The 23814-nt window shown below is 40.3% G+C and overlaps 1 protein-coding gene across 1 annotated transcript; it reads left to right on the top strand.

Moving 5' to 3' along the window:
- Positions 1-1700: 1700 nt before the first annotated feature.
- On the top strand, positions 1701-17291 carry mao (monoamine oxidase). The gene is made up of 15 exons (XM_061287350.1): positions 1701-1824; positions 6773-6867; positions 7126-7263; positions 10756-10860; positions 10943-11034; positions 11178-11319; positions 11398-11547; positions 12120-12279; positions 12365-12461; positions 12652-12705; positions 12769-12826; positions 12976-13073; positions 13150-13261; positions 14145-14207; positions 14290-17291. The coding sequence occupies exons 1-15, from the start codon at positions 1716-1718 to the stop codon at positions 14443-14445; spliced, it is 1629 nt and encodes a 542-aa protein (XP_061143334.1). The 5' UTR covers positions 1701-1715; the 3' UTR covers positions 14446-17291.
- Positions 17292-23814: the final 6523 nt, after the last annotated feature.

Here is a 23814-nt window from a genome sequence, read left to right as displayed (position 1 = left end):
AAAAGTGACGTTAACTTCTGTTATTTCTAAATGAATAGTTCTCATCAAAATATTCAGATCTAAAATAAAAATAAAAAATACATAAAATAATAAATAAATAAATAAATAAATGATTATTGAATATGTTTGGGATGCTATTAAACCGTTGGACCAGTGAAATATTTTGTACTATAACTGAATATTTTATATTTTAATTTGCTATTTAATTGTCTATCAATTATGGCACAATGTTTTATAAAATTAAATAGTAGTTACATATTTCTTTTGTGAGGTCATTTCAGGCTTCTTGCTGCCCTCTGCTGGATGTATATTGCAGACATACACACACACATATACACGCAGAAACAGGGCTTGGATTGGAACAATTTGTGAACTTCTCAATGGTTTAAAACTTCATTAAATGAATTAAAAAGAAATAAAAATGACAATGCTGGAGAGGCCTTATGGGGCAGTATTCTGACAGGATATAAACTGCAGCATCCTCGAGGCCGTCACCATTTCTCAACCGATTGTAAAAGGTTTATTTTTTGCAGTACCCTTAGCAGCATGTTCTAGATTGGATGGATGGATGGATGGACGGATGGATGGATGGATGGATGGATGGATGGATGGATGGATGGACGGATGGATGGATGGATGGATGGATGGATGGGTGGGTGGGTGGATGGATGGATGGATGGATGGATGGATGGATGGATGGATGGATGGATGGATGGATGGATGGATGGATGGATGGATGGATGGATGGATGGATGGATGGATGGATGGATGGATGGATGGATGGATGGATGGATGCATGGATGGATGGATGCATGGATGCATGGATGCATGGATGCATGGATGCATGGATGCATGGATGCATGGATGGGTGCATGCTTCTTTACAAGCTTGGGAAACCTAACTTGGCAAGGTAGCTAACTAACTAACTGAATTCACAGACATCAATGCAAGTTAGCACTTATGAACATTCATTTAATGTTATGACAGTTTATGTGCACATTTCGTTTTGTTTTTTTTCTTGATAGTTTAACAATTGTAAGACTACACAGTTTTGGTTGTTTGGTATGTGTGTTATACTCACATATGAAAGCATGTGACGGCATTAACATTAATCCGTAAACTACTAATTTACATGTAAATCCCTTTAGCCTTCAAACGCTGACGTCAGTTGGAAGTTATAATCATCTTTAAACTGTAGGATTGTGGTTTAATCATTTCATGTCACTTTAATGTGTGACTTTGCACATTGAAGTGTATGGAAACAGCCACACCTTGAGCTCGATTGCGAACCAGACCAAAAGAGTTATGTCTTTTGTCAATTGTCAATTATTTTGTTCTAAATAAAATATTCTTTTATATCAAATGATTTGGCAGAAATGTAAAGTTTAGAGGCTAAATAATAATAATAGTAGTACAAAGTAAGGTTATATTATTATTATTATTATTATTATTATTATTATTATTATTATTATTATTATTATTATTATTATTATTATTATTATTATTATTATTATTTGTTGGCTGTTGACGATCAACTGGACTGGCATTTTTCAATGTTTGGTATTATTTACTGCTTAATTACAGGGAATATTTTGTATTGATTTATTTGGGGTGAGGGGTCAAAAGCATTTTACAACCATGCTGGGCGGAGTCTTGCTGGGGGGGGTGCACGCCCTCCTTCCAGCTCCCGCCCACCGTGTCAGTTTATAATACAGATGCGCCCCTGCCATCAGCGAGGTAGCAGAAGGCAGGACGACGCATCGAGCAGAATGACGGCTCCCGGCAACACCTACGACGTGGTCGTGATCGGCGGAGGAATATCTGGTGAGGAACGCGGGACTTTGACAGTTGTTTTCCGTTGCAACAAAGTAAATTGGCTTGTGGGGTGGAGGGGACAACTGTTGCACCGATGCTTTTTGCATACTACTACTGTGCCTCTACCAAAATGCATGCAAATGACGTTTTATGCACCCTAAGGTTCTATTCTGTGTTTGATGAGCCGCAGTAGTTGCAGAAGAACGGCGCTTGTTGAGTAAGAGCTAATCATCCACACACAGTAGACTTTGCATTACATAAGAGCAAGAGGAAAAGGGGTGGATGGTGTGTTGGGGGTCTCTATCCTTTGGTTTGCTTGCCTGCCTGCCTGGCTGCCTGCTTGCATGCTCAATTAGACAGACTTGTCATTGTTTTGCTGGAGGACATTTTGCAGGGAAAAAAATGGCAGCAGTGTGCAAAATAACAAGTCTTTCATTCGTGACATCAGTGAGAAGTGCTGACTAGTTCATGTGACAAGATAATATGAAACAGCTCTTTTTATTTGTATTTACACTTATTTATGATATTATGATATTTTTTTATTATTTCATACCACTGTTCTATTTTAAGTATTTTTAAAAAGTATATCTTGCTTTTATTTGTATTAAATTATTATTATTGTATTATTATTATTATTATAATTATTATTATTCTTTTATTATTTTGCTTTTAGTATTTTATATAACTGGACAGCACAAAAAGTAAGGAGAACCCAAAACCCAACTTTATAAGCCAAGACCAGTATAATAAATACGGGAAGGCGATGATAAAATCTAAAGGTTGTAATTTTAGCCTTTTTATTGGTAGATATTATGCATTATAGTTTGATGAACTGTAAACGGTGAAACAAATGCAGCCTGCTCTTGGTGTCATGCAGGCTATTTAGTGATTCTCCAGATGATTCTTCATAATGACAGGATGACAAAACAGCAGTCTGCTCAATTTATTAAACGGGGCTAGACATTGCTCGGTGCAGCAGAAGACTATTGATCCATACTTCTATTGTCCCCTGTATGCCAATTGACACCTGTGCCTCATTCCTTCCGATATGAAGTAAAGACAGAACCTGTATTTTCAATACTGATTATTTTTAATCGTTATGATGGCAAATTATGGAATTGCAACATCTGAATGAATTTCCATGAATGGTTACTTTAGATTTTTATGAATTGGTTAGCATTATTTATCGTACAAAGTGGTACAAACACAAAATACTTCATCATAATGAACGGTAGCAAAATCTTTCCCATATAATATATATTTGATAATGACAACCAATTGCTATTGATCAGTATCAATACCAACACTGGTATCGATATTATTGATATTTTATTTGGTCCGCCCATCACTAGCACATTGCTTTGTTTTATGGGTTGTTTTCAACATTGGCATTCCGAATGCACAGATGCCGGAAATGTGTTCTGCAGAACTTCTTTTGACGATGGGCAGCAGTTTGAAAGCATATTACCGATCCACCATCCAAACATAAATTAAATCTTGTCTTTTTTGAGCACAGCGTTTGGAGAGACTTTCGCAGATGATTTGTGCCTTCAGTTTGCGATTATGGAAGATGCATTCTTTGTGTTGTCAGCTCCTCTTGGCCGACGCCCTCTTTGGGAGTCAGACGGAGACATTTAGGTCAGTGTCGCTTCAAATTCCAGTCAAGTGTACGCGACAAACGGAGGAGAAACAAGGCAATTCAATAAGGCGAGCGTCAACCTCCTTGTGTGCCAGATTAGGCCCTGGTAACAACATCATTTGTTTACACGTATAAAACCATCATTGTCAGCTCAATGACCATTTCCCTTCACACTTGAAATGCAATTGTCCTTTTGCCCCTGTGCGCCCGATGGACAGAGGTCCCTCGGGGGTTGGGATGACTTTTACGAGGCCACGTTAAAGACCTGTGACAGCCATTTATCACAGTCAGAAGGAGGGGAAGGAAGAAGCAGAGGGAAGGAACTTCATGTTCCTGCTTTGTGTCAGAAGGAAATCAAAGCTAAGAATGTGGGCTGGAAGCAGAGTGTCTGGAGTGCAAAGAGGGTGTAGGCAGGGGCCTTTCTGTGGCCCCGGGCAGGAAGATGAATAAACTAATACAATTTGAATAACAAATAACCTAAGCTAACAACACTGGAAGCAAATTTCACCTACATAACTCTACAAACTAAACCTATAGTATTTAAAATGGTCAAAACACAACCAAATAAAGAAAAAAATGTAATTGTTTTTTTTATCATTAAAATCCTCATTTGTACCAGCCTGTGAGAGGACGGTCAGGATCCTCAAACAAGGACGTGAGACCTGAGAAGAATTCCAATTGGCCCATGTGGATTAATACGGAGCCTTTCAGTATTATGATTGAAGAGGCCCACTTGTTACTAAGCTTCTAGGAAATTGTTTATGTTGTCTTTCTTCGAAGAAAAAGCACACACAACATTTTATTTGATAGACAAGCCACAGTTTGATGCATTTCAAATTATTGGCTTTACGCAGCTAATTCTACTTCTTGGATATATATTTAAGAACTATTTAGCCAGTTGGTTTCAGTGAAATCAGAGAACATAGCCAAAGTAGCAACATGATATCCCAGCAATAATTAAATGAGCATTAAATAATGACAAACAATGTCAACAAATCAACGACACATTTCTTTCTCAGAAGACTAATCCAGGAAAGTGGAGCAAAGTACCATCAATCCTTTTTCCAAATTCAATCCTAAATCTCAGAACAGATGACAGCACCAGCTCTTAAGATCTTGGACAATAATTGCAAACAGATCTCACAATAAAAAAAAACAGATTCAAGTGGGGAGTTAAACAAGGATAGCCTTATAGATGAAAGGATGGAAAATTATTCCAAATCCAACTGAACCACAAAGAATCACAATAATGCAGGTCATTGTTCTCATCTTTTATTGGTCTGAAGAATGAAAAATGGGAAGAAAGTCAAAGTCAAAGTCAGCTTTATTGTCAATCTCTCCACATGTCACAACACACAAAGAGACCGAAATTACGTTTTTCTCTATCCCACGGTGACGAGACACATAACACGATAGACATGCATGTACGCGACACAATATAAAAACAAGAAGGCAAAAATTCTACCAATCAATAGTAAGAGTGATGAATAAATAATAAATAAACAGATAACACAATAAATAACGGAGCCAGCAAGCATAGCGCAAAAGTAAAAAACATCATAAACAAAAAGGCACAAACAATAAATAAGAGTAATAACAAATAATAAATAATAAGAGCCAGTGTGCATTCAGACAGTCCAGACAGTAAAAGTACAGGACGCTACGCAGAACGGGGGAGCGAGTTCAGGATCCTAACAGCCTGGAGCATGAAGCTGTTTGAGAGTCTGGAGGTGCGGGAGCGCAGGCTTCTGTACCTCTTCCCAGAGGGCAGAAGCTCGAACAAAGAGTGAGCGGGGTGACTCGCATCACTCACAATCGTGGTCGCCTTGCGGGTGAGATGGGAGGTGTAAATGCCGTTTGGCAAATGGATTATAGTTAAATAGATAAACAGGAAGCATAAATGTTGGGATCAATTATCAAAATGATCCCACGGATATTTGTGATTTTATGGACCTTGAATAAATAAATAAATCAATACAATGTTGTAGGGCGCTCACTAAAGCTTAATATGTCTAAATAAGGACAATTATTACATCCATAAAGTCCAAAATATTGAGGCTGTCAGTTTGATACTTTGAAAGCATTTGATGATATGTGCATGTGAATTCTGATGATTGATAACCATTTCCTGACAATCAAATTTGAACCGCCTCAGTTTCGAACCCAAACTCACTTTCTGATTATTTCATCTTTCATAACTGCCACCTTTGTGTGCCTCGTACACGAGTGTACTCAAACTACCCAGCCAATCCGAAAGATGAAAGCTCTTACTATCATTTCTGCCTTTCGTCTTGATGCACGTTTGAGGCTTGGCGTCCTAGTTGCTCTCAGTGTTTTCTTTTGTATCAGAAAAGGATAATACGAGGTTTGTAATCGAATCAAACAAGCTTTCTTATCAAAGGAAAATCCAAATAAGAGGCTACTTTTTCTTTGTCTGCCTGATGGCTGCGGGCATAAACAAGTGATGCACAGATGCTCTTTGTTACCCAAGACAGACAATGACCTTTCCCAGTCTGGCACAGGTAATACTTTAATAGCGTTGTGAATTTGCGAGGGCTACTGTGGCCGTGACTAAAGCACAGACAGTCTTGAGTGTTTGTCTAAGAAGGAGCCACTAGTTGCTTTAATGCAACTTAAAGTATGTCCTCATCTGACATTCTCCAGTACCACCCAACCAGACACTGTGTGTGCGTGTTTTCCCACGCCAAAGTTCTTTAGGACTGAGGTCAGAGTGAGAAAGGCTGCCACAGAGTGTGAAAACCTTTTCTCCCATCACATGATGCCTTGCTGTCTGACTTGTGATGTGTTTTCCAAGTAGTCATCGCTATGGTTACCACAGGTCCACAAATTTGAAGTTGGAATATGAGTCAGTTAATCCTACTCCTTTTAATCATATTGTGAGAGCAACGAGAGAGATTGAGATGAATGGTCAGAACAAGAAAGGACCGGAAGGGCAAAAGTACAGGAAATGAGCCGACTGGTTGGACATAAGGGCAAAAGGGTGAAGACAACAAGACTGGAGAAGCTTGTAAGTGGAAAGAAGAGTCTAAAAGAACACAAAGTATTATAATGAAATGACAAGTTTTAACAAAGTTAGAATAGGTACATTATGTAGCGACTCAAGATTGAACAGGGATCGAGTTTGTATACGCTCATTCAAACGAAGAAAATGGGACCGTTGCATTTTTTTATTACGGGGGAGGACTGACAACTTCATTGTGAGTCAAATGAACACAATTTGTCGAGATAATCTCCTCCTTCACGCTTTGCTCTTGGTTGGGCCTTGTTGTTGCTGATTACGTCTTGTCCCTTTCCCAGGGTTGAGTGCAGCCAAGCTGTTGCTGGAGAGCGGACTGAGCCCCGTGGTCCTGGAGGCCCGTGACAGAGTTGGTGGTCGAACGTTCACTGCACGGGTAAGAACCACAGCTCCTGAGATTATATCAGCCTAAGGACTTTGCTGCTAACATGAAACACGGGTTACTGCTACCAAAAACCACAATGTTGTTAACGAAACTTAATAAATCAATTTAGAATCTTCTTATTTGGCATTTCAGGATGACATTTCCCAAGTATATGCTGACTATGAAAGGGCTAGTTAGCCCAAAAGATGGCCCTCTTTAAGTCGCTGTCATTCACTGTCATAAATGTATTCATATTATGTTTTATTTTAGAACAAGGAGACCAAATGGGTGGACCTGGGCGGGGCTTATATCGGTCCGACGCAGAATCGTATCCTCCGATTGGCTAAGCAGTACGGTGTCAAGACATACAAAGTCAACGAGCAGGAGAAGCTGGCGCATTATGTTGAAGTGAGTGTTCAAATATTCATTACTTGGTTTTGGGGGACAACACAGTGCATTGGTAGTGGTTCACGATGGATGGATGGATGGATGGATGGATGGATGGATGGATGGATGGATGGATGGATGGATGGATGGATGGATGGATGGATGGATGGATGGATGGATGGATGGATGGATGGATGGATGGATGGATGGATGGATGGATGGATGGATGGATGGATGGATGGATGGATCCACACGATATGGACATCTGATCTGTTGCCGTAGAACCTTGAGGAGGTAAAGGTAACAACTTCCAGTCACCTAGAAGAACTTTCTAAAAGATCTTACTCAAGCACAAAACAAACACTCCATCCCATGTGTGCTATTCTCCAGTATACTAGTGATGCTGATTTTTGCCTGTAGGCTATAATGCAGGTTTTTTTTTTAAATTGTGTCTGAAAGGATTGCTGAAAGCACTCAAATAAGAGAGATGCCATCTTTCTCTGCTTCTCCTCCATATCTTGTTAGCATTGGGCGCTGCGCCGTCTTAACGCTGTTTTCTTCCTCCACATGATTCGATTTCATGCTGCTGCCATGTTTCTACCCCAGCTCTAAATCACATGACTGACTCCAAGTGTGTGTGTGTGTGTGTCTCGGCTGGTTATAGGCTATGTTGTTCAGGTCAGTGAATCATAATGTCAAAGAAAGACTTTGAAGCTCTGGCCATGTCCACCACCAAACGGAAATAAACATTATTATTAGCATCAATATGCTATTGACACCATCCGCTGTGCGGGTGCGTCTCCCCTAACAACTATCGGAGTTGGATCCATTTGTAGCTGCCTGGCTGGTTTCCATGACAGTGGGCCCCATCAGATGCTCAGCGCTATTTCACACAGTATAGTGTTGTGCATGTGTGCAAGAATAGAATTTTGGTTGTTCTGCATAGTATAAATATTACTAAGTTCATTTTGGGCGGAAGTACAAGCCGAAACATGTCAGGTAATGCAACCTAAAATAATTTGTTTGAGATAAAAGAACCAGGAAAGTGATTACTTGTGTTGGTTAAAGACGTAATAGTTGCATTCTTAATTTTATAGGATTTGTGAATATATAGTGACAGGCAAGGCTTCCTACTGAAAGTAGCTGGGTGATCATATTTGCACATATTTGTTTAATTGCTGTGTGCTGTTTTTCAATAAGGAAAAAAATTAACATGTTAAATAATAATTAGAATAATAAATAGTCTTGTTTTGTTAGTGTTTTAACAAGTAGACTTTGGCCTGCGGCCCTTCAGACATTACCATATCTTTTTAAGGCTGTTCTTAAAGAGACAGTAGCATACTTTTAGTGACCTGGGAGACAACCGCTGCCCTCAGAGGTGCAGTGTGAAGTCAGTGGACAAAGAGCGATTCAGCACGTGTGCACAGCTATTGTATAATCAGGGGCTAGCTTTGCTAGCGTGGCCGCATTGCTAATCTGCTTTTCCTTGGCAGATTGTAATCCAAAAGGCCAGCGCTTGCTTTCCTTATCAGCAGGCTTCTGAGCCTTGCAGCTGTCAGCACTGCAATCTTTCATGTCACTCATTGGCTAGCAGACTTTTTATTAAGCATTTTATCATCTTATTATATTTGTACAGTGGGGTTTATCACTCAGTCTCCATTCCACTGTCGTTACAAACATCTGATAATTAGGTGGTAGTCTGCTCTGTATTGCCATGTCAATTATGCGCCTTAATTTCTTCTTCATAAAGTATGTCTACTTTAAACTATTAAATGACATCACTATATCATCTATTAAAATGGGCGCACATAAAATCCGATTATATATCTGACTGTAATAGAGTGCTCTTTAATATTGGGGCGGAAATGTTGGTAGGTGCTGCTATTTTGGTTATCAACGTAAATTGAGATCAGTTGATCACGCTGAAAAAAAAGATCATATTATTATACTTTATACCGTTTTGTTTGACCGAAAAGCAAGACGTTTACAGTATTTAAGGGCTAAGTGTGTGATTATGATTGTTTTTTTTGTAAAAAAGCGCGCTTGAGCTGTTCCTAATATTTTGGTTAATGCAGCACCACCTACAGGGGATGCAGCCGTCGGATCTGTGTTGTCTTTCCGGCCAAGCGAAACGCGATTGGCTGCCCTCTGATGTAGAAGCAGATGCTTGTGTGCATACTCTCCCCCTCCTCCTCACACGCTCGCCTTTCCTGTGTGAACGCTTCACCGCCATTGCCATGGAAACGCGCATGAACTGTTTATGGAAACAGACATTTCTGAACACTGTACCGAATCAATGTTTTCATATGCGACATATTTCTGTGGCGTAAATTTAGTATCCTGAGGTGGCATAAGAAAAAAGGTTTTCCATTTTCACTGGGAACAAAAAGTTAAACATTAACACATTGAGTGTATTAACCTTTCCTTCATTGAACATTTGCCGCTTAACCTTCTAATCTAAGTGACTACATGAGTGTTGAGAAACAGGTCAAAAGTCCAACCTTGACAATAGCCCAATTGTCATAAAAGTCATAAAATACGACGCGATACATATATTGCTAAATAAATGCATGTATATGTTTATTGGAATACTACATCATAAATATTACTCCAAAAAACAAGGTTGAACGTGACCCAGTTTTTCTTCTTCCTCTCGCTGACTCAAAAGGTTTTAACGGCACGTTTTTGTGTTAAATGTACGTCGTATAATTCAGAGCATAATTACTATTACACTTGTACCTTGATTTACGAGTGTGCTTTAGACTCCCACCACGAAATAGCGACAGGATATCTCACAATATCCACCCACCAAAAACCCACATCGATTTACTTACAGAGGAAAGACAATATCAGACTTTGCAGTTTACGTGGAGATGAAAAGGTTATTGTGTGAAGGCAGAGGGTAACATTTTATTTGATATTTAAAATAGAAATGTGTATAATTTTTTTATTCTTTCACCGCCTCTCTTGCAAAGATAAGTGTTTATGGCAGTCATGCCCTTCAAACTTTCAGTGTCATTGTATGCACACAGTGTGTGTCTGTGTGCTTGTGTGTGTATGTGTGTGCGTACATGCAACCCAGACAGTCAATAACAAAACCAGTCTGTTGTGTTTCAGTACAGTGATTAGCAATTTGTTTATAAGTAAAGTTCAATCAAGTTCAAGCTGAATAGCCTCAACCTTAAGTACATTATGTACACCTTACTCAAATAGATTCCTGGGTAGCAGTCATAAATAATCATCTTAGTTCATGTTCACTTCAAACGTCAGAATGGCACGATAAGCCTGTTTGCTAATTATGTTGATAACCAATATATAACTACAGTTGACGTGTGCTGACCACCTTTTGGCCAGGTCCCGGTTTGTAAAAGAGATTTCAATCTCAGTGGGTCTTTACCGAGTTAAAGAAAGTGTTCTTGCTCCTTTTCTTAGTTTAAGACTTCGAATGTGGAAAGGTTACATGAAATGGTGTTAGAATGAATCCAAAACTAAACTCTTCGTTTTATCTATTAGGGAAAGACTTACACCTACAAAGGCTTCTTCCCACCCACATGGAACCCTCTCATCCACTTGGACTTCAACAATCTGTTCCGGACTTTTGACGCAATGGGCAAGGAGGTAAACGCTGGACCCACTTGCATCACCTCGATACTCTTCTATTCCACATTAAATTCCCGTCAATTTCTCTGTCTGCTTCCAGATTCCTCGAGAAGCCCCTTGGAAAGCCCCCCATGCTGAGGAGTGGGATCACATGAGCATGCAGCAGCTCATAGAGAAAATCTGTTGGACCAGGTAACATCTGTTGGTTACATTTGGAATTCAAGTCGAAATATAATTCCAGGCACACTTTATTGACACTTGATGGAATGTTTTGGCAAGGTTAAAGTTCAAAGGAAAACAGTTAACATGAAATGGCCCTTGCTTTGTGTTTGAAGTGCCACCCGTCGCTTCGCCACGCTGTTTGTTAACGTGAACGTCACCTCCGAACCCCACGAGGTGTCGGCGCTCTGGTTCCTGTGGTACATCAAGCAGGCGGGCGGAACCATGAGGATCTTCTCCACTACCAACGGAGGACAGGTATGAAACATAACCAATATATATCTATTTATAGCTTTATAAGAATACCACACTATAATTGGTCTTCATCCCCTGCAGGAGAGAAAGTTTTTGGGCGGGTCAGGTCAGATCAGCGAGTGCATGGCCAGAGAACTGGGGGATCGGGTCAAGCTGCAATCTCCGGTCTACAGGATTGACCAGAGTGGCGACATGGTGCTAGTGGAGACGACAGACAAACAGACTTACATGGTAACAAACTTTTTTCCATCATCATGTCACGCCTACTGCAATTCCGGTCGGCATAACGCTTATTTGACCAAAGCAGGTGAGTCGTAATTTACGATTCAACGGGTAAGCTGTGTGAAAAATAAACATGGTGGAGATCCCGACATATAGTTATCATCACTGAAGGACTGGCCCTCATTGCTCTTTTAATGGTAAAATCAATATTGTGCCGTTGAACACTCAGCTGGAAGTTCTCTCAAACTAAATTAAACAAACTGTATTTTTTTACAATCGAGACAGTGTCTTGTTAGTCTGGGCATAAACCTTCTTGGAAAAAAAAAAAAAAGACATTGCAAAGCATTCCAAAACCACAATTTTCACAATTTCCCGAAAAAAAGAAAAATCCAGACAGCCGAAAAAGTTGGACTTAAAATTCAAAATTGAGTCCTGTGTCCAGTCCTGCTGCCTATTGTTAACGGACTTTATAAAAAGGTCTCTATGTCAACAAATATCTTGGAAAAATCTGAATTACAAATACAATAACTTTCTGTTGCACAATCGAGTAATCCACTGGCTGTTTTTCCCAATCTCCTCAGGCCAAGTATGTGATTGTGGCCACCCCTCCTGTCCTCAACCTGAAGATGCACTTCAACCCCGAGCTACCCCCACTGAGGAATCAACTCATCAGTCGTGTCCCCATGGGCTCGGTCATCAAGTGCATGGTGTACTACAAAGAGAACTTCTGGAGAAAAAAGGGTGATTAAAATATGGGAGAGACAGCTCTTTATTTGCTTTGTGTGGTTTGCTTTTCAGCAATTTTGGTTGGGGTTGTCTTCTTCAGGTTTTTGTGGCAGCATGGTGATCGAGGAGGAGGGAGCGCCCATCGGACTGACGTTGGATGACACGAAACCTGATGGCAGCGTGCCGGCCATTATGGGGTGAATCAACTGTCAAATTGAACCCAAGATAGTATTCTCTGTCCCTAAATGTATTTTAGATGCTGATTTAAAAAATGTCTACATTTCTGTGTTTTTAGGTGTTACCCATAAAAGCTTGAATGAAATAAAAGCTTGAATATTATATTATTGTTCTTAGTTTTAAGATAATGTATTTTGTTTCCTTTGACAGATTCATCTTGGCCCGCAAATGCAGAAGATTCTGTGGGCTCACCAAAGAAGAGAGGTAAAAGATCAACACAAACCACTTTCACTTATTTCCCTGCTGAAAATGATGTCTTGTGTTTAGGTTCAAAATGATCTGTGAGAGCTTCTCCAAAGTTCTGGGCACTGAGGAAGCTTTGCATGTAAGTTCAGACAAACACATGGAAGAACATTTAAAGCTCAAGTTTCAAACCCTGGTCCTTGAGGGCCACCATCCTGCACGGAGATGTTTCCCTCTTCACCGCCCACTATTTGGAATCGAAATAAATCCGCCCATCAATGTGTGCCCCAGGCGATCCACTACGAGGAGAAGAACTGGTGTGAAGAGGAGTATTCGGGAGGGTGCTACACAGCCTATTTCCCTCCAGGCATCCTCACCCAGTTTGGAAGGTAAATAGAGAGAATAAACCAGCTGTGTCTGTGCTGAACTGCCGTTAAAGCTTCCCCGTCCGTGTCTTCCTTGCAGGGTGCTTAGAGAGCCGGTGGGCAGGTTGTACTTTGCAGGCACTGAGACTGCCACTGAGTGGAGTGGCTACATGGAGGGTGCTGTCCAGGCTGGAGAGAGAGCAGCCAGGGAGGTCAGAACATACTCGATGTGTTGGGGAATTAAAATATACACATATTCATTGACAACGCACGCGCTCCTAAGTGTAAAAACTGGTGCATCTTGATTTGGGCGTTTGGAAAATTTAGCAAGCAGCTTTCCTTTGACACCTCCCACCCAGAGTAGCTGACAATTTAGTGGCTTAAAGTAGGGTCAACTTTATGCCTATGCCTACTAATATTTAATCTACAATTTGGTTTTGCTTAAAAAGTGACTCGTCAAAACCACAGGGCTCTTTTCTAGGGCCCATATTGTTTTTCCAAATAATGTCTTTGCACATGATATCCTAAAATTAAATTAGTGTATGGCTTGAAAGAATCTCCTTTTTTCTCTTTTACGCTGAGCACCTGGTACCGTGCTAACATCATTAGCATCATGAGATACCCTCTATATAACAAGATTGGCTGGCACTCCCTCACGGTCACCGGGGATCAGCTTGGCTTTGTTTTACAGATTGGAAAACTTCCGCCCTACTTTAATTCACTTTGATGCTGGAATATTGGAGCCTAAAAGTCACTTGTGAATGCATCCATGCCTCATGTGTCCCTTACACATCCTGTAAAAGACCCCATTTTAATTTTAATTCCGTGCATACTTAACAGGCTTTGTTGAAATACTCTACAATTCTCTTTTTAAATGGTCCTTTTGCCTCTTTCGTCTTCTATCTATACAAACTTCATACATCTACTATGTCTTTTGATGTTACAATATTTGCAGAATTCTCGGACGCTGCTGGAAGAGAGTATCTAAAGTGTGTTTTCCATAAACGCATTTTGAATGAACACTAGATTGCAGATTTATCACACCAATACAAATATAACGTAAATGCACAATGACCCCAATTTAATGTGTTGCAGATTTTGTGCACAATGGGAAAAATCCATCGCAGTCAGATCTGGCAGACAGAGCCTGAGTCAGAGGTGAGGAGTCTTCTGGAACTTTGACTACAGTTACTTAAGTGACGCATGTGACTGAAGCCCCGCCTCTTCTCCATCCCAACAGGATGTGCCATCACTCCCATTCGTCACCACCTTCTGGGAAAGGAATTTGCCTTCTGTCGACGGCCTGGTCAAGTTCATGGGCCTCTCGGCCTTTTTTTCTGTGGCCACGGTGGCTGGCGTGGTTGCCTACAAGAAGGGCCTCATCCCTCGGTGTTAAATACCAGTGCTGCCCACTTATGTACTTAATCACTGAGCATGACTTTCCACGTGGAAAGATGGGTGCTGACTGTTGATTCGTAGCTACCTTTTTTTTAAAACTATTCATATGCCAACCTGAATTAATAATGTTAACCTCGATCCTGCTACACACATCACTTCTTTATTCCTCCATGCCATTGTAAATTATGTGACTTTTTTTCTTTTCACAAATCCTGCTCAAACCTGTGAGTCTGAGCTTTTGGTGCTCCCTGTGAGCGTTTGTATCGTGTGTGAGTGAGTGTGTGCATGTGTGTCCGTCCCAAGTGTCTAATTACATCTGTAGATACTCATTTTTATTGTGACGAAAGAGCACCTAGGCCATTGCAGATGGTCATAGGGGTACATGGGGTGTTCCAGAAAGTAGGTTTAGTGAAAACTGAGTATGTTAAGCCTGAAAACAGGAAATCTCCAGGTTTCTAGTTCGGGGCATATGCACAATTATTCCCAAGTAAAATGTGCCACACCTATCAGAATTATATTATTATATTTTGTTTTTAGCTGCTGTCAAGTTTGTTTTACTCCTGTGGTATTGCAACGCTTACCCAAGCAAACCACATATTCTACTGGGACATCACTAACACGTTCTTGCTTTGAAAATTTTTTATTTTATTTTGAAAACCGAATGTTGTCACATGTGCCCATCACACTTTCTATTGAAAATCCTAGAAAGGAAATTGAAAACAAAAGAGCACCATAATTTAAAGGATTTTAAGTGCATAGATAGATTTTTCTTCTCCATAGTTACCATGATGAATCTAGGTATCAATACTCTATTGATGGCATTTTCTTTCTAGCCGTGTACATGCTTACCTCAAAGTTAACCTATTTAGAGTTGAGCTACCTAATTCATATCAGCTGTTCTGGAGTTTCTCCCATCTCAGGGTGTCAACCTCGAGCTCACCATTAGACTCAGTTTGCTGAACTATCTGCATGGAATACCCCCCAGGTAAGCAGTTGTCATTTTATTCTAATTGACAAAACATACTAATGAAAACAATGCACTTTTATTCATTCATTTCCAATAGGGATTCTTATCTTTAGGGTCACAAATGAGTTATCCCAGCCGAGTTGGGTGACAGCGTGAACTTTGGTCGGCGGTCAATCGTATATATAGACAAGCAATCATTCAGACTTAGACAATTTAGAGTCCCCAATTAACCTCAAATACGTGTTTGGAATGTGTGATGGAGCCACAAAAACGATATTCGAACATACCACTATTGCACTTTGTTACCCAGCCCAAAACAACCTCTACAACAAAAACTACTTTTTACTCCCACCCCTAATGACTGGCCAATCAAAAAACAGGATTAGCATGCAAAAATAAAACACAGTATGTCCCATACTTGGATCTTCAACATGGAATAATAATCAATGGCGATATAGAAGATAAAAATGATGTGAATATGAATTTCTTGCAGGGATTTATTGACATAAGATAAATATAGCCTAATTGTATTCTAGTCAAATGCAGTAAGTGCTTAAGGTTGTGTTTTAATCGATGTAATGCAAGCGTTTGAATGTACAATATTTCCTTAACACGAATTGCGCAAATTGTAACTCATCACTTACTATTTCTCTAGCTTAAGTGATATATTTTTTATGCTCTGCATAAGGCGCATATTATTGTCGCTTTAATGTTAAAGAAATTAATCGACTTTTTAATCACAAATGTATGTAGTTTATGTATCAATATAATTCTTTTAATCATCATAAATCCAAATTATGAACAGAGGGCAGTAGTCACTTTAATAAACAGTAATGGTTGAAAAAAAGGGTGGTAGTCACTTTAATAAACAGTAATCGTTGGAAACAAATCCACAAATTGTTATATTAAACAATTAATGTGTTTGTGTGCACATGTATGGAAGAGTGAGTGTGGAAAAAATTTGTGATGTTCTTGTCTTCAAGACCAATTGTTTGTGTATCGTCAGTGAAGTTGTTGTGCCTTTCATTGAAAAATTCTGGTGTTTTATTCATGTTAATGTTTGGATTCTCTTAAGTGCCTGTGTGACTGTAAATTTCATATTCCCTTTCCCATACTGGAGGTCAGAGGTCTGTGATGAAGTCAAATAAAAGGCAGGAGCTGCTTTAATTATGTAACACTCCCTTAAAGGGGCCGTTGTAAGGAAGATTATTTTGTTTCCAACGTTTAAAGCACTAATACCATGAAAACGCATTCCAACATAGAATTCAGTGGAAGCTTTAGAAAAATGAAATTTTAGCATCTTTCGCACTGCTTAGAAAAGATAGTATATATCTACTGGTACTTTTTCTTTTGCTATCTTGTAAAGTGCATCTCTGCAAATAACTTTACACCATGCCATTGTGTGAAATGTAACAAAAAAGCAATGTGAAATCTGTTTTTGCAATGTCAATCTTGTATTACCTCAAGTTTAATAGCTGAAAATCTCTCCTGACCTAATGATCAGACTGTTCATCCTCAGTAGCCTTATTCGAAAAATCAAAACCTGTGAATAATTTATTTCTTTGAATTATTTGAAAGAGTTAAGTGTTGGTGTCGTGAATGTTTAATCGCAACAGTGTGAGCTGATGGACTTGTGAGTGCTCACAAATGCATCTCACTGTGTTTTTGCAATCTCACAAAGTCCGCTAAACAAATGTTGGACGCTCTACTGCATACTTTAATCTTGGCCTTTTTTTTTTTTCCCGTCTGTCACATTTTCTCCATTAATCCCCTAAAAATTCCCTTTTAGATGTATGTATTTGATTGCTGGAAAGGAAGTGGTGATATTTACATGAAGAAAAAAAGGGAAATAAATCTTTTACTCCTTTTCTGTCCAATGCATTTGTTATTGAAATTTAAGAGTGACTCACTTTAACGTCAACATTCATGTATTTTTCACAATTGGAATAAATTAAAATAACATTAATATAATCATGTACGTACTGCAGCACATATTTCTAAAAAGCATATCATCCATTATTAAGTCATTTGCTAATTTAATTTAATTATTCTTGTTAATTTATAGGTGCTGTCATCACTTTGCCCACTAGAGCGCAGTTGATGTCCACTTAAAAATAGCATGCGCCCAATAGACAGTAAAACTCCAAGTCCCAGAATACTTGCTCATCAAGTAGTAACTTGAACCTTTTTTTTTTTTTTTTTTTTTACAACAGAACCTTGCTAATGCTCTAAATTTGAGAAGAAAAATTAAACTTACTCTCTCCAGTATTGCAAATCATTCACACCCACTACGACGTTTATTATGAATATTCACATTATGATGTTACATTTGATTGCGTGGCATTTGTAGAATACTGATAGCAGTATTCATATTATCCTGAAAATAGGCCCATTGCCCTAATAAGGTCAAACCTGACAGAAAGGTGGCTGGATGGATTATTCTTCAAAAATAGGAACCTCCCACCAACTACAGCTTTTATTAATATTAACCCAGAGGTACATTACAATACGTATATTCTTCTTAATACACATTCCTGTTAATGCAGCTTTTTAAATGCGGAGCCATGTTAAATGGTGTTGTATGTGCATAAGCTTTGCTACTTGACATCTGGCACCTTAATTGCACTGATCACTGCCATCTTAACGCACAACGCCGCCGGCTCGTCCAATCACAGATTGACATGACGCACTTAGTCAGCGCTACCGTTTTCTAATGCGTTGTGACACGTCAGACTTGCCTGCTTTCATGTACACGTACACAAAATGTACCTTTAGACACACACTGGCCTCTCGTTATTAGACTGCAACCCAGCTTCTGGCCTCGGTACACTTTGCTGTGATATGAAATGTGACACTGTCAATTTGCCTCCCAATCCATCACAATGGGAATTGGATTCAGAGATGGCAACATAGTTGGTGGAGTGTGGGAGGTGGACTGAGAAAAGTCAGCCGCTACCACCCAACCACAACTCCATCCATCCATCCATCCATCCATCCATCCATCCATCCATCCATCCATCCATCCATCCATCCATCCAGCCTTTGAGAAATACAGCTGGACACATCTCCCCTAATTCATAAGACATGAATTCATCACATGCCAAAAATGTTGCAATTGTCCCAGGTCTCCCCTACACATTGTGGTTAACTTGTTTTTCACACTCGCTTGACTGCTAATAATTTTTAAAATCCCACTTAAAATGGCTTGATGATAGCAAATTAACTCTGGAATAGATGGACTCACTTATATGGGGACTACTTATTGTGAAATATAAACAAATGCAAGCTTGTCCAGCATGCACGAACCAGTTGTCTTACACTTTCCACTGCATAAGAAAGTGAGGTCAGACAGAAGTAAGATGTTGAGAGGTTAAAATAGCTTGAAAGCATCAAGGCGTAACCAGAGAGGCCGTTCGCTCAACATCTCTTGCAGCAATAAGCCCGGCCACCCGTTGGAGGTAAAACACTTCGATTATAGCGTCGATGACCCGGCACCTTTAGTGGCCCTGAAATGACACATGAACAACTACTGCAATTTCATCTCTCCTGTGAGGCGAGAAAAAGCAAAGAAACCCCAAATCAGGCCAATTTATGATAGCAATTGAGGTACGCTATCCAAAAATGCAGCATTTCCTCATGGCTACTATAAATGGCCAATTGCTCGTTTCTTTTCAAGGAATAGGCTTGATCCCAATGAGCATAAGAAATATAACTCTTCATTAATCCATTTTCTGTAGTGATTGTCTTTGTGAGGGTTCCGGGTCCTAACCCAGCTGACTTTGGGTGAGAGGTGCAGTACAACACTGGACTGGTAACCAGTCAGTCACAGGACACATGCAGTATATAAACTATTCACATTTGCACCTAAAGTTGACAATGACACAATAATAAAAAGAGAAAGTAAAGAGACTGTCTCCCGCTGCAGACTTCTCCATCGCTGTTGTGGAGTGATAAATAACTGAAGTAAATATATAGGAAAGCCAGCCAAGTCTGCAGTGGGAAGTAATGCAGGCGGGAGAAACGGCTTTGCAAGTCTTTAATCCCCAGAGTGAGCGCAATACGTCAGAAAGTCAAGCCCGAGAACTCAAAATAGTCCGCTGCCCATCTCGCCAGGTAAATGGTTCTGTGCAGGGAAGCAGGAAATGAGTGCAGGTAAGTAAGATAACCAGCAGTCTCTGTCTTGTTCAATCCCGCTGGGCCAAAATGTGCTCCATTTGAGAGTCGTAAGCCTGATCTTATCATTATCTATGTAAAGGCAATATAGTTGATACCATTCTTATATTGGATGTCATTTGATTGTGTTGGTCTACTTGATGTCATGATGAGAAGATATGCAGGAGTGTCCCGTGAAGTGGAATCTCCAAAATCAAATACCGTATTTTCTGGACTATAAATCTCAGGCCTGTGTTGATAATTGTGTTGATGAGTCTGACGTAAGCGATGTAGAAGAGTAAGAGGACGCATCTTCTACCTCCAGTGTTAGTGGAGTTGTTTAACACAGAGGATGAAGATTTCATTGGGTTTAGTGATTTGGCATGACACGGATGGTTTGGTAACTTGTTAGCATGTTATTTCTACTATAGTTATCCGAATAACTCTTAATGTTATGTTGACATACTAGGCATGTTCTCAGTTCATTATTTACGTGACATATAACGTTAGCATACCGTACAATTATTCAGCCTTGTGTTGCCTCTATTCTATTTTTATTTTAAATTCCCTTTCAAGATGAAATGTCTGTTCTTGGTGTTGGATTTTATCAAATAAATTTCCCCCCAAAAATGCAATATGTCTTTTCCCTTCTTTGTTATGCAGTTTATGGCTGGTGCGACTTGTACTCAGGAGCGACTTATAGTTCGGAAAATATAGTACCTCAAAGTTTGGAGCAATTTTGGAGTTTGTTCTGGAAATGTATGTCATGGATGTTGTACGGTTTTCTGAGCATCTGCTTTCAAAAAGACGACCAATCGGCTGGTAAATTGCACTGGAGGCTTCTGGACATTGCTGATGCAAAGGGGGCAGCCTCAGGACTTGTCATCCCCCTCTTACCCATTCACGGATGGCAGTCCCACGCTTGTATCTCAGCTCTGACCCCATTTGTACGCTTCGGTGGCCAGCAGAGCCCGGGAGTTGATGCTTTTTTGGGAATGGGACCTCAATGCTGCTCAGGTGATTCCACATAGAGGACATAAGGGATTTTCAGAATTGAAAGAGACAAGCTCAACTTTTTCTCGTTCCATGCCATGATTTCAAAGTACTTTTCTGGAACCTACGATTGGCAGGTGACCAGTCTGGGGGGTTCACTCCGCCTCTCCTCCAATGTCTGGGATCGGTTCCAGCGCACCCATGACCCTCATGAAGACAAGCGCAATGGAAAATGAATGCATGGATGAATAGTCCAGTGCCTCGTCTGTTCCTAAGGGGGCAACCGTGAATCACGTTATGTCCACTAGGACGGTCCAAGCATTTTGTGCTCTAAGGCAAAAAATTCATTCTGTCCACTTGTTCTCTGTCAAGTGGACTGTTGGAACATTATTTAATTGGAAATTAGCCAGCCACAACTGCATGGGAGATGGCTTGATTGTCAAAGATTCTAATCTTCTTTCTGAGAGGAAAAATCAGAGAGGCCTGTCAGAGAGGTCACGACGAAGGAGAAAGGTGGAGAACAACAAAGGATGACGAGAGGGAGTGACTAAGGGTTGGAGATAAGAAAGATAAAGGGAGAGTTGTGTTTGGGTTTAACACCACCAGACTCCAGTCTAATCTCCCACGGGGACTACGAATTCTTAACAAGGATCCAGGGAGAAAGGGGTACTCGGTCCGTATCGTTGCTCACTTGTCAATATGTTGTTTTTGTGTTGACTGATGAAAGACGTGTTCGATGCTAAGTACAACAGCCCTCACAGGGGTCTAATTATTTTCCTTCAACCTGATGCTGTAACTAATTTCATATATTCCTTATGGCTTTCCCAGAAAATATCCACAATGATGCCTCGAGAATGTTTTTCTGCGTACATGAAGACCGTGGTAGTAATGTAATTTGTAACTTTTGGCGGACACCTAGAAATGGCCCAAATAACAAACAGTGGTTTCAAAAAGTCGCTTTTGAGACATTTTTGTTTCTGTTGGCTTTGACTTCGGTTATGGTATCAGTGGACATCACCTGGTGAGTTGGCGCCTAAATTGAACCTCTAGCATTGTGGCCATTCACACCAACGACTTTCCTCTGGGGAATATGGTCGCCTAAAATGCAAGAAAGCCTGCTCCATGTGTGAACTGGCGCTGAGTCCAATATGGTGTGTGTTTACGTTTGCTTGCATGATTTTTTTAGGAGGCACTTTTTTCCAGGCGGTCCTAAGAGATAAAGCCCACTGAGATGCACACACATCACTGAAATCCAATCCGTGCTTACTGCCTTTTGAAATTCCAACTTGGAATATTCAAGTGTGGTGAATCGCCTGAGCTGCTCTGTTTCCATCAGTGGCCTGAATCATGCCCCCCCCCCCCCCACACACACACACACCTCCCCACCAGTTTATTTTTCAGTCCTCTGACTGGCCAGGCTGAAAAAAAAATTATCTTGCGGTGTTGTTTAAATAACAGCTCTCTTCAAGAAATCCCATCAGATAATATCGGATCACTTTAAATGTGCTATTATAGAGTCCTTTATTGACATTTCATTTTGCAGGACCTCACTTGATTATGCAAGTAGCCACTCACTGGACACTTTATTAGGTACAGATGCACATTCAAACAAGGCTCAATGCATTCAGTAGTGCAGACCCCTACACTGTACAGAGTTTGGGAGTTTCTGATCTTATCTTTAGTCAATAATAGTAATTAGAGGAATAAAACTACTACTAGACAAATGTAGTGATATATATATATATAAAAGATAGATTTTATGCACCCTTAGATCCCATCAGGTGATGTCAGGACTATAAAATATATGACAGAACGTGCTCATTGTCAACAAATAACCAACCTTGAGACATATTAGAAGATGGATGAAGTCATTGAGGGGAGTTTGATATGATGTTTCTCAGGGGTGCTGGGCGCAGGAGACGTGCGCCTGTGGCCCTGAGGCTTAGCTCATGGCAGATGAAGGTGATGAGCGATGCGATGAGCTCATCTTAAGCAGCTCCCTCTCCAGAGGGAACATTCTGACGAGAGCGCAGCTAAGGCAGTTGAGCTCTCGCCGGATTAAAATATTCCATCTCGTGCCGGCCGACTACTGTTGGGTTTATAGAAATGTGGCGCCAGTGAGAATCCTCCTACGTGTTAATCACCATGTGCTCTTGCTCAAATATACTGTAAAGTCATCGGTTCACGTTGCTGACGAAACAAAACGTGGATTCCGTCGGATTCTAAACGATTTACTGTAAACTGTTATCCGATTCCAAATGATTAGTATTACCAATTAATCAAATTCAAATCCACATCGCAGTGTAGTGATATATTTTCAAGTCGTAAAAGCTGATTGTGCAAATTACTTCATTGCTTGTGTTTGTTAGGAAGACGACTTTGAAATAATAATCACAATATTAAATCACAATTGCAATATTGAGGGGAGGGGGGGGGGAATGCAGTCCAGTAGCAAATACAGGAGGCAAGAAAATGGAAGGACTCGAGGGCCAGTTTGAAGCTAGTCGGCTTTATTTTATTAAACATGCTGACATCAATCAAGTAAATGATTTGGGGGGGGGGGGGGTGCACATGTTAACAAAACGTGAGAACCTGAGTGTGCGTGCAAGACTTCTATTTGAAATGACTGCGGGGTGAAGAATAACAGGTCCCCCTCACTTGGTTTTTGCTGCAAAAGAGATGACGAATTCCACACGCAATACTTATCATACAGCCTCTTGGGGTGGGAAAGTTGACTCCACATGAAAAATAGAACAACTTCTGCTCTAAACTCTGCCACCGGGCTAATTGTATGTAGTACTCCAAAACCTAAAATGGGCCAAGGATATCATTAAGCATCATCAAGATGCATGCGCCTCTATGATCTGCACCGGTTAAGAAAAAAAAAGCACCTTGCATGTTATTGTATTTTACAGATGAGACCCATGACTCAATGTAACATCGAATGCACTATTGGGATTTCTATGAGTAGACAGAACAGCACACGTACACACACGCATGCGTCCGGCCTCTTTTGACAGCATGGGAGGAAATCGTAGTCATTTGCGTGAGCTCAATTATTCCAGGAACGCGGCAGTCTGTTTCCCGACAGAGCGTCAAACATTTCTGACCGAACAGCATGGAAACAAGCGATGCAAACATTTGGCACCAGCACATTGCTGAAACTGCCCTCAAATAGCTGATTAGGAATGGGTCGCCCAGGCAATTCTAACCCATGCCCACTTAGTGCGACAAAGGATGACTTAAGGAGTTACT

Source organism: Syngnathus typhle, linkage group LG9 (assembly GCF_033458585.1).
Source record: "Syngnathus typhle isolate RoL2023-S1 ecotype Sweden linkage group LG9, RoL_Styp_1.0, whole genome shotgun sequence".
NCBI classification, from domain to species: Eukaryota; Metazoa; Chordata; class Actinopteri; order Syngnathiformes; family Syngnathidae; genus Syngnathus; species Syngnathus typhle.
This window is presented reverse-complemented; position numbering and strand designations above follow the sequence as displayed.

Excerpts from the sequence above, each read along its gene's own strand:
- mao (XM_061287350.1), top strand. The coding sequence starts at position 1,716 with ATGCGCCCCTGCCATCAGCGAGGTAGCAGAAGGCAGGACGACGCATCG. Across the intron at positions 6,868-7,125 it reads GTCGAACGTTCACTGCACGG|AACAAGGAGACCAAATGGGT; the intron begins GTAAGAACCACA and ends GTTTTATTTTAG. Across the intron at positions 13,262-14,144 it reads GAGAGAGAGCAGCCAGGGAG|ATTTTGTGCACAATGGGAAA; the intron begins GTCAGAACATAC and ends AATGTGTTGCAG.